Source organism: Loxodonta africana, chromosome X, assembly GCF_030014295.1.
Source record: "Loxodonta africana isolate mLoxAfr1 chromosome X, mLoxAfr1.hap2, whole genome shotgun sequence".
NCBI classification, from domain to species: domain Eukaryota; kingdom Metazoa; phylum Chordata; class Mammalia; order Proboscidea; family Elephantidae; genus Loxodonta; species Loxodonta africana.
The window spans coordinates 82,043,475-82,057,604 of record NC_087369.1 but is presented as its reverse complement, the minus strand read 5'-3'; the positions used below and the strand labels follow the sequence as shown (position 1 = coordinate 82,057,604).

Below are 14,130 nucleotides of genomic sequence, written 5' to 3'. Positions count from 1 at the left end.
CAAAACCGAGGAGCCAACATGGACTTCTCTCTCATTTCCTTCATAGCCATCCAGTTACTAAATCCTGTTGAACTGTCGAGTCTACCTTTACAATATCTCTTTCCTGTCTTCTCCATCCCCATAGCAATCACCCTAGCTCAAGCCATTATTACTTCCCCCAGGACTATTTTAGTACCCTCCACACTGGTCACCCAGCCTTTAGATACCGCTTCCAGTTCTCCTAAGGCACAGCTCCAGTCCCGACACTTCCCCAGTGTGCCTAGCATACCCAGCCCTGCCTCTTCAACCTGGGATTCAGACTTTTTACGCTCTCCTTTTCTCCAACTCTAGCCAAATTGCAGTACTTGCTGGCCCCCAAACTTGTCCTGCGTTCTCTTGCCTCTACTGACTCTCCCTCATCCCCACACATTCCCTCTCTACCTGTTTGCCATCACTTTCATCCTTCAAGACCCTAATTCTCCCTACTGGATGCAGATCTCCTCAGAATCCCAATAGCACTATATTTCATTCATTCCATAAACACGTACTGAGCACCTTTTATTTTCCAGGCCCTACCCTAGGAGCTATGAGTAATATAAAGATGAATAAAACAGTAAGTGTATTTATAAGCAAAGAGTCCACAGGATGGGAATCTGGGGCAGAATGATAGGTATTTAGTTAGTCGGGTCTGTCTGTCTGGACCATGAGACAGAGTTCCACAAGGGAAGAATACCGTTTTATTTATCTTAGGAGAACTGGGAGCAGTATATGAAGGTGGGGTGACCAGTGTTGAGGCTGCTAAAATAGTCCTGGGGAGAGGTAATGAGGGCTTGAGCTAGGGTGATCACTGTGGGGACGGAGAAGACAGGAAAGAGATATTGTGAAGGTAGACTCAACAACTCAACAACAACAACAAAAAAGCCAAACCCGTTGCCATCAAGTCGATTTCAAGTCATAGCGACCCTACAGGACAGAGTAGAACTGCCCCGTAGGGTTTCCAAGGAGCAGCTGGTGGATTCAAACTGCTGACCTTTTTGAGTAGCAGCCAAGCTCTTAATCACTGCACCACCAGGGCTCTATAAATATACTTAAGACCCTCCTATCTTAAAACACCCACCCTACCTCAGCCCCACCCTCGATTCAAACTCCTTGAAAAAATAAGTTTATTCTCGGTCTTATCTCTACTTCCTCCCTTCTGAGTCTTCAGCCCACTCCGGTCAGGCCTCTATCCACAGCTTCCACTGACTCTGCAGCAGCCAAGGTCTCCTTCCAGTGAGCAAATCGGAAAACACCTTCCAGTCCTCCTCTTATTTATCCTTTCAGCAGTATTTTAAATTGTTGCTGGGTCTGCCTCTACTCCCTCTTCTTGCCTCTGGAGTATTGCTGTTCTCCATGATTCTTCCCTTGGCCTTCTTCTCACTCTGTAGTAAGCATCCCCTACCAGCCAAGGCAATCTCATCTAATTCCTTGACTTTATAGTTATTGATAACGCATATCATGTATCTCAGGCCCAACCCCTCCCCTAAATTCCAGACCACTATATTTTTTTTTTTATACCAGCAGGAGAGTCCTGGTTGCGCGCAGTGGTTAAGAGCTTGGCTGCTAACCAAGAGGTTGCAGTTCAAATCCACCAGCTGCTCCTTGGAAACCCTATGGGGCAGTCCCGCGCTGTCCTGCAGGGTCACTATGAGTCAGAATGGACTCGACGGCAACGGGTATATCAACAGAATCCTGCCAGTTCAATTCAACAGCATGCTCCCAGCTGAGTTCATTATGTCACACACACACACACACACACACACACACACATACACTCACACACTACCACCGCCATCAAACCTTGTTTTCTTATGTCTTATTCTGTTAATGCTCCTCCTACACAGCCAGAAAGCCGACTTGCCCCGCTTTGTTACTCTCCACACCCGATTCATTGTTTAGTCCTGTTAACGCTCTCTTTTAAGCTACTCCTCCCACAACTATCATACTTCACACCATGTTAACTGCTAATCAGGACTGTAACAATAGCTTTCTAACTGGTCTCCCTACTTGCTTGCATTCCCTCAAATTCAAAACATTCTCCACACAGTAGCCAATGAGCCTTCTAATTGCACATTTTAGAAACTGTATTTAAAGTGCTTTGTTTAAAAGCTTTCAGTATCTTCCCCAGCCTACATTCATTTATCCCACAGATATTTATTTACCACAGTTGGGCAGATGTTACTTCAGGAACAGGCAGTACAGCAGGTAACAAAACAATGTTCCGCCCTCAGGGAACTTCTAGTCTGGGATGAGGCCAGATTCCTTAGTGTGGGGGGCAAACAGGGCCCACCATTACACTTATGCCTGCCTCCCTAGCCTCATGTTTGTGCCCTGCACTGTAGCCATACCTAATTTATTTCCATTTCTGAGATGCGCTGTTCTGTTCCACACCTGCCTTTGCCCAGGCTCTGTTAGGAATGCTTGTCCCCTATCCTTCATACCCCGTTTACTTACCTTATGTATTGGTTGTGAGAATTAAGTTAATTAATCCATAAAAGGAGTCTTGGTGGTGCAGTGGTTAAGAACTGGGCTGCCAACCAAAAGGTCAACAGTTCAAATCCACCAGCCATTCCTTGGAAATCTTCTGGGGCAGTTCTACGGTCCTATAGGGTCCCTATGAGTTGGAATAGACTCAATGGCAATGGGGTTAATCCATAAAAAATACTTAGACGCATTAGGTGCCTGACACTTAGTAAGCCTTTAATAAATGTTAGCTGTCATTATTTTATTTTTAGGATTATTATTATACCACTCATCGCACTGCTGTACAACAACCCCTCCTACTAACCTGTCTTACTATCTTTGTACCCCAGCGACTAACCTAGTCTGGCACGTAGTTAGGAACTTAGTAAATGGTGAAGGAAGGACAAAAGGATTGGTTGACTCAGGTTTGTGGCTTGGTTTCCTGTGACCAAACTTGGAGTTATGAATAAACTTAACTTTAAGGCATCTTCTGGATTTTTTTAAACCAAATATCTAGATTCTATGCTGTTTTCATTGTGTGAACAAGAGCTGGAGGGGAGCAAGCAACAAAGGAGCACTGAACTGAGCTAGAGCTAAGCTAAGGGCTAGAAGTGACCAGCTACCCTAAAGTAGCCATTACCTTCAGCTCCTGTCCCTCTGCCCACCTCATACCTTCCATTTGCCCCCTCCCCAGCACCACGTTCACCTAAAAAATGTATAAACAGAAACTCAGAAAGCAAAAGGAATATTGAGGAAAAAGGGAGGGGGGGATGGAAAGGGGTTAGTACCTCCCTCCTACCTTTACTGAGATTAAAGCTAGTGTTTTCACTTGGAGATCAGCCGGCCTCTTTCATCCCCTGCTCCACCTGTCTGGAAATGGGATTGCTACTTGCCCATTTCCTTTCCTCTTCAGGGCTGGAGGGAAGATTCAGGGTGGGGCCTTCAAGCTATTTCTAGTGCTAGCCAAATTCCTCCACTCCAACATCTCCTTTCCCTTATGTGATCATATTTCCTTTCCACTTCTCCAGTAAGTAAGGAGTGGCAGGACCATAGGACAGGAAACCATGAGAGAAGTCAGTTTCTCCACAGGCCCTAGACTAAGCTAATAGCTTAAGCAAGTGGTAAGGGACACGGGGGCTGCTAGGCCTTGCCTGGCAGAAGGAGCAGGTTCTTCTTCCTACATTTCAGCCCCAGGCACTTGGCCCAATATCCCTCAGTGTATGAATGAAGCACCAGTTAGTTAAGGGTCTCTTGCCTCAAGAGAAGGGAATTCGCATTTACTGAACTCTTATTATGTTCCAGGCCCTGTGCTAGGCTGTTTTGTATATATTATCTCATTGGTTCTTAACAATTAAGCTAGGTCAGCATTATCATCCCTAAGGTAAAAAATTATCATCCCTAAGGTAGAGACGACAAAATAAATCCAGATACTAAAATCTGAGTCTGCCTGACTCTAAAGCCAGTGATCTTTCCACCTCATTATATTGCCTTAGGGGTCTGGAAAAGCTGTTAGTACTATGAATTGACTCTTTGAATTATTTCACAGAATTAACCTAACACCTAGCGAAACACTTTGCAAATTAATTTAATTCAACGTTGTTTAAAGAGAACCTGTGATGAGTTGAGTTCAACTCTACAGGGGATGCAAAAAGAACGTGACAGGAGTTTCTGCCTTTGCAGAGTTCATAGTCCAGTAGAAAAGATTTAACGAGTGCAAAAATAAAAGTATAATGTAACACGGAAACAGAGAAATGCTATGAGAGAGCCAGAGAGGGGAAATAGGATACCACCTTTGCCTTAGATACAGCCTATGACTTCCTGGTGTCTAGTGCTTCCCCCAGCCCCAAGCATAGCCTCCCAGGGCCAGCACCAGCCAGCTGTCATGTGGAACTGACTCACAAAACCAGGACCTTCTTAAACCATCTGAGTCCCCTAGCCTAAGAATAGTGCAAATAATAAGGGGGACCTGGGAATAATATAGGAGCCCTGGTGGCGCAGTGGTTAAAGTGCTTGGCTGCGAACCAAAAGGTCGGTTGTTCAAATCCACCAGCCACTGTGGGAGAAAGATGTGGCAGTCTGCTTCTGTAAATATTTACAGCCTTGGAAACCCTATGGGAGTTCTACTCTGTCCTATAGGGTCATTACAAGTCGGAATAGACTAGATGGCAGTGGTTTTTTTTTTTTTTTTTTTTTTTTTTTTGGTTTTTGGGGTTTTTTTGGTGAGGGGGATAATATTTGGTTGGCAAAGGCAGGGAGAGGTTTAGGAACCTGGGCTTGGCTGTTACCTGCTGCCAGCTGGCTTCGGTAGAGAACGTATATATATGGCTTTGCCCCCTGTGTGGCTCAATCAGTTAAAACGAGGTGTTAACAAAGTCGGAATAAGAACCTCAATCCCAGTAAAGCTGAGTTCTGTCACAAGGCAGTCGGTTCTAGCTGTAGCTGACCATCTTGCAAACATGCGCTCTTGGTTGAAGAGGGGACTAAAGTGGGAGTGTGTGGTTAACCACATAGTAGGCAGTCACAAGTGAGAACTTGTTATTCCAGACACTCAGCCCTAAACAGTTTACAACTTGCCTTACTGACAGAGGATTGGCAGTGTCATCTTCATATATGAACACAGTATGTTCCCTCCTCCTATACCTCAGCTAGGCATCTTGCCTCTGATTTTATAGCACCTTGATACCAGGGGTTTGAGTCTCCCAGAGAGGTCAGTTCATTGCAGCTGCCTCTCTTCTGTTGTTCTCTTTAAGCCTTTCTTTCCATACCCATGAAATGAATATACTACTTGACACCCTATGGAGGAGAAAAGACTACCTAAGGAGAGAGTGCCACACCTGTTTGAAGGCTTCTCTTCTACAGCCAAGCCCACTAGGTCCTCAGGCTTGGGCTATGGGGCCCTTCTTGGCTAAAAATACAAGCTTCTCAAGTTACTTAGATCATAATGGGAAGGGGGCAGTTTCTGGATGTGTCCTCCATCTAACCCCTCTTGTCTGTTCCACATAAAAGTTTGGTAAAGACGATTTCTACTCAAGGCCTCTTCTGTCTCCAGAACTCTGGGCTTCTGCATCAGAGAGCAGTAACTCCAGCAGGAAGGAGCCAAGCCTTTCCCTCCTCTTTAAGTCGGTCCGTTAAAATAAAGGGCATTTTAAGCGTTGGCACAATCTTGGGCATTTTCCTTTTAATTAAATGTTTAGAGTTTTTTCTTCTTTTTTAATTTTATTTATTTTGTTGTTGCTGTTTTTGAGAATATACACAGCAAAACATGCACCAATTTAACAGTTTCTATATGGAAATCCTGGTGGTCTAGTGGTTAAGTGCTACGGCTACTAACTAAAAGTTCGGCAGTTTGAATCTGCCAGGCGCTCCTTGGAAACTCTAGGTGGCAGTTCTACTCTGTCCTATAGGGTCGCTATGAGTCGGAATCCACTCAACAGCACTGGGTTTGGTTTTGGGTTATACGTACAATTCAGTGATATTAATTATGTTCTTCAAATTTTGCAACCATTCTCACGTTCCTTTTCTGAGTTGTTCCTCTCCCATTAACATAAATTCACTGCCCCCTAAGGTTCCTATCTAATCTTTTGAGTTGCTGTTGTCAATTGCATCCCATAGAGATAGTTCTTAAAAGAGCATAAGGCTCAAGGCAGACATTGTTTACTAGTTAAGCTGAACTATTATTTGGTTTTAAGAAGACTTCAGGGGATATTTTTGGTTTAAGGTTTAAAGGTTATCTCAGGACAATAGTTTCAGGGGCGTCCAAACTTCATGGCTCCAGAAAGTCTGCAGTCCATAAGAATTTGAATTTTTTTTTCTGAATTTCCCCCCTTTTAATCAGGATTCTTCCAAAATGTTCAGTAATGGTAGCTGGGTACCATCCAGAGTATTTTTCTGTCATGGTTGTGCAAAAGCTATCTTTCCATCAAGTTACTCCTATGGATTCCACAAAGACTTTGTTAGAATCCCTAGAGATGGTTCTACAGCATCTCCCATAATATCAGCTATACGTCCAGACCCTTAATAAGGACAATTTGGGTGATGATGGAAAGTTAACCCTGGACTATTTTTAATAATCTAGGCATCAAATGGCCTCAAATTCACGGCACACATCAAGATCCCTTTTGCATGCCCTCTATGCCATTTTTCCCATGGATTTTTAATTTCCCTGTTTTACTTGCCACCCAACAATATCACTATTGACAACACAGAACGTTAAGGACCATATGCTCTCTCACCAGAGAGTGTACACAGATATTATTTCTGTTAAAAATTAAACAAAAAATAGTAGCTTTGTATGTTTTCCATTCAAAGACTTATCCCAACTGAATGATTCCCTTTGTTGTAGAGCATTTTCCCCCAAGGGGGCCCTAGTAGATATTGTGACATACCAGAGGTCACAAGAAATCATATATCAAGCTACAAATAGAGTCTAGTAACCTTTATTTTGAGTCTCTGAATTTAAAAAACTACTACTGAGAAGGAAAAACTGAAGTACAGAAACTAGGCTTGTTTGACATTCCTGGGACATGGAATTCAAGTCCACAAAAACTATTAGGCAGCTGCCATGGTCTGTGAGGACAGCAAAGATGAGTAAAACACTGGTGCTGCCTGCCTCCAAGGAGTTGATAATCCAGCAGGAAGAGATCAGGTCAATGTGGAAAACTCTATCCTATGCAGAATGTGCTTGCGAACACTCAGAGGGCCACACAGGAGGTCTTGTCCATCTTTCTAGCCCCCACAGCAGCCAGCACAGTGACCTGCATGTGCTATATAAAAAAAAAAAATATATAGCAAGTACTATTTATTGAACAAGGGCTGTAAGAGAGGTACCAGCAGAATGCTCTGGGGGTTGGTGGAGAATGAGGGACAGTTTTGCGAAGGAGGTGACATTTGAGCTGCTCCTGGAAGAATGGGGAGGTTTTTCACAGGCAGCAGGAGTTGGGGGGTGGGGGGCTTTGCAGCCCCCAGAAAAGAGTAAAAGATCCTAAGAGGAGACAAAGCATGGTATGATTTCGGGGGGTACAAAAGAGTCTAATGTGCCTAGAGAACTGGGGAACAGTAAGAGCTATGGCTGAAGACAAAAGCTGGGACTTAAGCAGGGACAGCCTTGAACAACAAGCTAAAGAATTTAGCAATGGACTAAATTCTGAAAGGTTTTGAACAAGGGGAGTAGTGCCACCTAGGACAGGGCTTCCCGCTGCATCATCCTGCCCTGCCCAACTAGGTCTCCCTCCCCTTGTCCCTAATGGTGAGTTCTTTTGATTGTTCTGTTTGTATGTGGCTTGCTTTAGAGATTTTATGTGGTTTAGTCAGTTTTTTGGCCTTTCCCTTTTCCTTACAGTTTTTCACAGCATATGGTCCTGATTATGTGCTGGAAATCACGCCAAGCTGCCGGCCAGACCGCAATGAGCCCCACCGAGTCCAGCAAATCCTCAACTATATCAAAGGTGAGCCCCACCCCTTGAGTCCTGCCCTCCTCGTTCCACCCATCAGTGGAGGCTTCCGCAAATACCATTTGACTTTTGGTGGATAATTGTTTTAATGATGTGGAAGGGAAACCTCTTCTTGACCTGACAGCTTGTAGTTGGAATTCCTCACTGGACCCTCTGGTTGGAATTGTCATTTGGCTGGCTAATGTCACCTTCAGAAGGACAAAAGGCTCAGCTTCAGATATTGCCAGTGGAAAACCACGTCTAACGTGTGCCCTGCAACCCTTTTTCTTTCCAAAGGCCAACAATAAAGCCCTCTTTAAAATGAGAGAAGTTCAAGTCAATTCAGGCTTGCGATGGGGTGGTGAAAGCTCCCAGACCTTCTGTTGCAGTATAGTTCCTTGATCCAACAGACCCTTGAGGGACTGCAGGACTACAATGTATAGGCAGGACTTCTGATACCTTTGAGAGTAGATTCCCTAGACTCATCCAGAGGACTGGAAATGGGGCTGCTGCCTTCTCCTTCTTCTCCTCCCTAAGGCTGGCCTAGAATTGTTCTGGCCTCTGGAGAGAGGGAAAACATAGTCATCAGGTCACTGCCCTCTTGATCACACTATCCACTAGCTATTTGGGGAAACTGTCCTTCGCTTTCCAGTAGAACCTTTCCCCGCACCACCACCCCCCAACCCAGCTGCTGCTTTCCAACTCAACTCACTTCATTTACCATTCTTTTTAAGTGTTTTGGCACTTATTTTCCTGTTTAATTGAATTTGTATGTATGTGTGTATAATTATTTGCAGAGTTTAAGTGGTCATGGGTATCGTATTGCCCATCCTAGAGAGTGAAACTCCCGTGTTTATTTACAAAATGGCCAAGATAGCACCAGTTCTCCTATCTTTGATTCCCTCATCAGAAGATAATCCAACATGAAAGGGAGGTCTGTTCTGCCCTGGAGTTAGTCTGAGGCAATATGTTGTATCCAGTGGATTTTTGCTAAGGATTATATGAAGGGCCACATCCACTAGCAGAGCCCATTCTATGACAACAGCATAGTCCATAGGCAGGGACTCCACATCCCAAGCTCCATTGGCCAGAGAAAATTTTCTAACCTAATTAGACACTGACTCTCAAAATTATGCACACAGCAAGGCGCAGTGCCCCTTCTAAGGTATCCCATAGCCCTCAGCCTTCTCCTGACCCTATAGTTTTAAGCCACTTCCCTCTGACCTTTCAATGGCTACTGACTGCACAAGTCCTCACTTCCTAGCCAAATCCTCCTCCCTTGTCCAACTCTTAAGGCCTCAGGGTTCTTCTATTCCTGGCCCTTCTCCAGTCCTTCCCTTGGTGTTACATCCCTGAATTAAACATAGAGATCCCACCCTAATGTCCTCCTGCACCTCTCAGACCCTGGAAATGTTTCCCGTTTCCTTTGGGACCAATTATGAACCAACTTTTCTTCCTCCTCTTTCCCCAACCTTGCCATTTCCCCCCATCCAAGCTCTAAATCCTGGTAGAACACAGAAAAAGCAATAGAAACTGAGAAATTAAACAAGCCTCTGCAGCTACTTGTTCACACCTACATAACGCGCAGATATCTGTGTGCCCTCATGCTTTCCTGCGTATGCACTTGTACACATACCTTCCAGAGAGTAGTGATATCTTGCTATTGAGGAAATGGAAATGACAAGCAAGAGAGGATATATGGAAAGTAATTTAAAGGGAAGAGATAGGAAAGGTAAGAAACCCAAAATAGGAATAAATTTTTAAAAGACTTGAGATAAAAGACTAGGATGAGAGTTGGAGAAAAATAATGGAAGCTATTAGAGGACACACAAGTTACATGTTAAGTCAAGATTTTTTAAAGATCCTAACAGAATAAAGCAATATTCTGATCGTAACACAATGAAATTAAACAGGGGAGAAAGCACCACATAAATCAGAGACTACATGAGCCTGAGACCAGAAGAACTAGATGGTGCCCAGCTACAACCAATGACTGCCCTGACAGGGAACGCAACAGAGAATCCCTGAGGGAGCAGGAGAGCAGTGGGATGTAGACCTCAAATTCTTGTAAAAAGACCAGACTTAATGGCCTGACTGAGACTAGAAGGACCCCGGAGGTCATGGTCCCCAGACCTTCTGTTAGCCCAAGACAGGAATCATTCCCAAAGCCAACTCTTCAGACAGGGATTGGACTAGACTATAAGATAGAAAATGATACTGGTGAGGAGTGAGCTTCTTGGATCAGGTAGACACATGAGACTATGTGGGCAGCTCCTGTCTGGAGGGGAGATGAGAGGGCAGAGGGGGTCAGAGGCTGGCCGAATGGACACCAAAATAGAGAGTGGAGGGAAGGAGTGTGTTGTCTCATTAGAGGGAGAGCAGCTGGGAGTATGTAGCAAGGTGTATATAAATTTTTGTATGAGAGACTGACTTGATTTGTAAACTTTCACTTAAAGCACAATAAAAGTTTAAAAAAAATTAGACAGGAGAAAAAAAACATATGGGCCAGGATTTGAATTCTCAAAAGCAACAGGAGAGGCGGAGCCAAGATAGAGGAATAGACAGACACTTCTGGAGAGCCCTCTTACAACAAAGACCTGAAAAAACAAGTGAAACGAGTGTATTTATGACAAGCTAGGAGCCCTGAACATCAAAGGCAAGCTTAGAAAATGAACTGAGGGGCAGGGGGAGGAAGACATAGTTCAGAAGCAGAGAGGGGTTACCAGACCTGAATCTCCAGGAGCCGTCAGGCACCACTCCCGGGAGTGGCTGCAGCGGGCTGGTACTAGTGTTCAGCCGCAGTTTTCTCAGGGAGAAGGAGCCAGTCACACAGCCTACTCACACCTCCGGAACCAGAGAAGAACGGTGTTCTCGGCAAAAGCTAAGTACTTGCTTATATTTTACCGCGCCCCCTGCTCCCAAGCTGGCTTTAGCAGCTGACTTCCCTGGGCCTGAGATAGGCCCTGTTGAGCATCTAGAGCCATCCTCCCAGCCTTGGAGAAGGAATAAATTTGCAATTAGGGGAAAAGATAATTTGCCAGCTCCACTAACCAGGGGAGCTCTGGACAGAAGCGGCTCCTATCCAGGCATAAATGGTCCATGGACTTTGAGTACCTTTCCCCTCTGCATGGGCCTGTGTGGACCTATTTCAGGAGAATAGGTCCTTGTTGGCAGACTCCAACCATTTCAGCTGTATGGTGGAGAGGTGGGTGTTTGATGTTTGACATTGCTTTGCCTATTAAAAAGGGTCCTCACCTACCCACATCAGGCGCCTAAGGACTGGTGGCTCCACTCAGGTCACCCAGCCACCCGCAGCAGGGGTCCAAGGATAACTGGTACTTCCCAGTCCTTACAACCAAAAACATTGGGTGCCCATGGTCCATCTGCACAACCCACCCACCTGTACACTCTAGAGAACAGGGACACGCTTTCCTCAGAGACACATGGGGGATGATTCTCAGTCCCCTGCCTTGTTCAGAGTGTGACCCCCTGCTGCAACCAGATACCGGTACCTACACCAATCACCCCTGCCCCTCTAAGACTGTAGGACAGAGTCCGTACCACACACCTGAGCTGAATTCATACAAGAAAAATGAATGGACTCCTAGACTGATATACCTGATAACAGCTCTAGCCATCTGGGGACAGGACATCACAGCTCCAAAGGCAAAAATAATCAAGCTAGCTCACTCAAGCAACCCATCTGGGCATTTCAAAACAAAACAAAGCAAGAAGCTACGATACAGTAAGCAAACATAAAATAAACTAATATAACTTAAAGATGGCTTGGAGACAACGGTCAATATCAAGTCACATAAAGAAACAGACCATGATCGCCTCAACAAGCTCTCAAAAGAAAGAATCAAAGGATCTTCTAGATGGAAGTGCCTTCCTGGAATTACCAGAGGCAGAATACAAAAGATTAATATGCAGAACCCTTCAAGACATCAGGAAGGAAATGAGGCAATATGCAGAACAAGCCAAGGAACACACAGATAAAGCAATTAAAGAAATCAAAAGCAACTGGACATATACAAGATGGGAAGACATGGCTTAGCAGCATTTTGTGTGGAAGAAAGTTAGGGTTTATAGTCAATGCAGAGCTTAGTGTGAGTCACTAAGGCACTGTGGCTCCAGAGATGCTGATGCAGCATGGACCTCACTTTAAAAGGGCTCTAGACAAATAGGAGTATGTTCCAGAAGGTCAGTGGGGACGGGGAGAGGACTGGAGCCCTTCTTCCAAGACATCTGGTTGGAGGAGTTGGGCCTTTTCGGAGAAGAGAAGACTCAGGGAGATGTGGTCTCTACTTCAGACCTCTGAAAGGCTGTCACAGAGCAGTGGGAGTAGACAGGGTCTATGTGGCCCCAGGGGACAGAGTTAGGACCCATGGTAGATATTATAAAAGGACAGATTTTCATTCGATAGAAATAAAAGGAAGAATTTTCTAACAATTAGAACCACCTAAAGTGTGGAACTGGCTGCCTGGGAAGGAATGAGGTCTCTGTCTCTGGAGACACGCAAGTAGAAGCTAGACAATCACTGGGCTGTCACATTGTTGAGGCTTTTGTGTTGGGGGAGGATGATTGGACTAGATTACTTTTAAGGTTCCTTTCAACCCTAAGATTCTAGGATGTTGTATGTTAAAACGAGAAAATAAAGAAAAAACTAAAAAACAAAAACATGGTGAGACTGCAGGGACTGGTAAATGGGTCAAAGTTGTTAGATGGGGGAGGTGTGGGAAACAACTGATGTGGAGAAGAAGAGAAACTAAGTGGGAAAGAGTGGGTGGGGGGGTCATGGAGGGCAGACAGCAAGTACAGTGGCTATAGACTACTAGGAATGTTATGACTTTACATTTCCAGTCCTTTCTTATTGACAGAGTATTGTGTTCTAGCTGTGCAAATTAGCAGAGCACAACAAGTCCAGAACCGGAAAGAAATTCAGCTAAACCTAGAAGAAACAATGCTAGAAAGAAGTCCAAGTGTTGCTAAAAATGGTCAGGCTAACCTGCTATACTGAGACTGTGCCCCTCCAGCCTGTTGACGCATGCTGCCATCAGATAGTGTGTTGCCATGACAATGGTCAGTGTGGAAAAGACTGCTGAATTTTCTGCATTCTGAAAGATTTTCCTGAACCTGTCTACAAGACTGTCATTTGTTCCTATGTATAAAAACCTCAGCAAAGGTGGCCATTTCTTGCTGTTGCCCCCACCTCCTTAATAAAAGAGTGAGAACGAAGAAAAAAGTGGTACAGATTGATTTGGGGAGGTGAAATGTCAATAAGGGAGTGGATGGATTCAGCTCCACTCTATAAGAGGGAGTTTAGCCAGCATGTCTAGCTGAATTTGTTCAGCTTTTGAATACCACATCCCTTAGAAGCACAAAAGGTAGAATTTTAACCTATTAGAAATCAAACCTGAGAAGGCTGATCTCATAGAAGATGCATTCCACATGCCACAGAATGACTGAAGGAACAGGCAAACTTAGAACTCATCCAATCTTTACTACCCATTGGTCTTTCCAAGGAGGGGAAGGGGAGACAACAACATAACCATGGAAAGTCAGTGCAAGTTGTTAGCTTCGTACAGAGAAAAACTTTCTTTTGCTTCCACAAACAGTTTTTTTTCCTGCCAAGGGCTATCATGAAAATATGTATCACTTCAGGGAACAGTGAGTTTATTATGGTAATGGGGGAGGAACAACTCAGAAAAGGAGGGTGAGAATGGTTGTACAACTCGAAGAATGTAATCAATGTCACTGAGTTGTACATGTAGAAGCTGTTGAATTGGTGTATGTTCTGCTGTGTATATTCTCAACAACAAAAAATGATCAAATAAATTATTTTAAAAAAAGATATATATCATTATTCACAGAAAGTATGGGTTAGAGAGTGGATGGCTCTGCCTAGCTCATGGCCACTACTGTAAAATCATCCTAGCACCATCTTCATGTGCTCAAACTTATTCTCCTTACCTGTGGTTGACTTAGGAGCCCTTATGGCCCAGTGGTTAAGAGCTCAGGGGCTAACCAAAAGGTCAGCGGTTCAAATCCACCAGCTGCTCCTTGGGAACCCCATGGGGCAATTCTACTTTGTCCTATAGCGTCACTATGAGTCAGAACCTACTCGACAACACCTAACAACAACTGGTTGACTTATTCCAAAGAAATTGGCTCACAGTGAACCTTCCAGAGTTGAAACAGTGCTGATGTGATCAATCCG

The 14,130-nt window shown here is 44.5% G+C and overlaps 1 protein-coding gene across 5 annotated transcripts in view; it reads left to right on the top strand.

Annotated features, from left to right (window-relative positions):
• Window positions 1-14,130, top strand: part of HDAC8 (histone deacetylase 8) — a 307,901-nt gene that overhangs the window by 267,040 nt on the left and 26,731 nt on the right. For 3 of the 5 annotated variants that reach the window (XM_003412724.4, XM_023551435.2, XM_064278557.1), the window contains exon 10: window positions 7,820-7,925. In XM_003412724.4, the coding sequence (XP_003412772.1) occupies window positions 7,820-7,925 (106 nt within the window). Of the gene's footprint in view, window positions 1-7,819; window positions 7,926-12,790; window positions 13,929-14,130 lie in introns of those variants that run through there. The other 2 variants (XM_023551436.2, XM_064278559.1) reach the window with 2 other exon arrangements.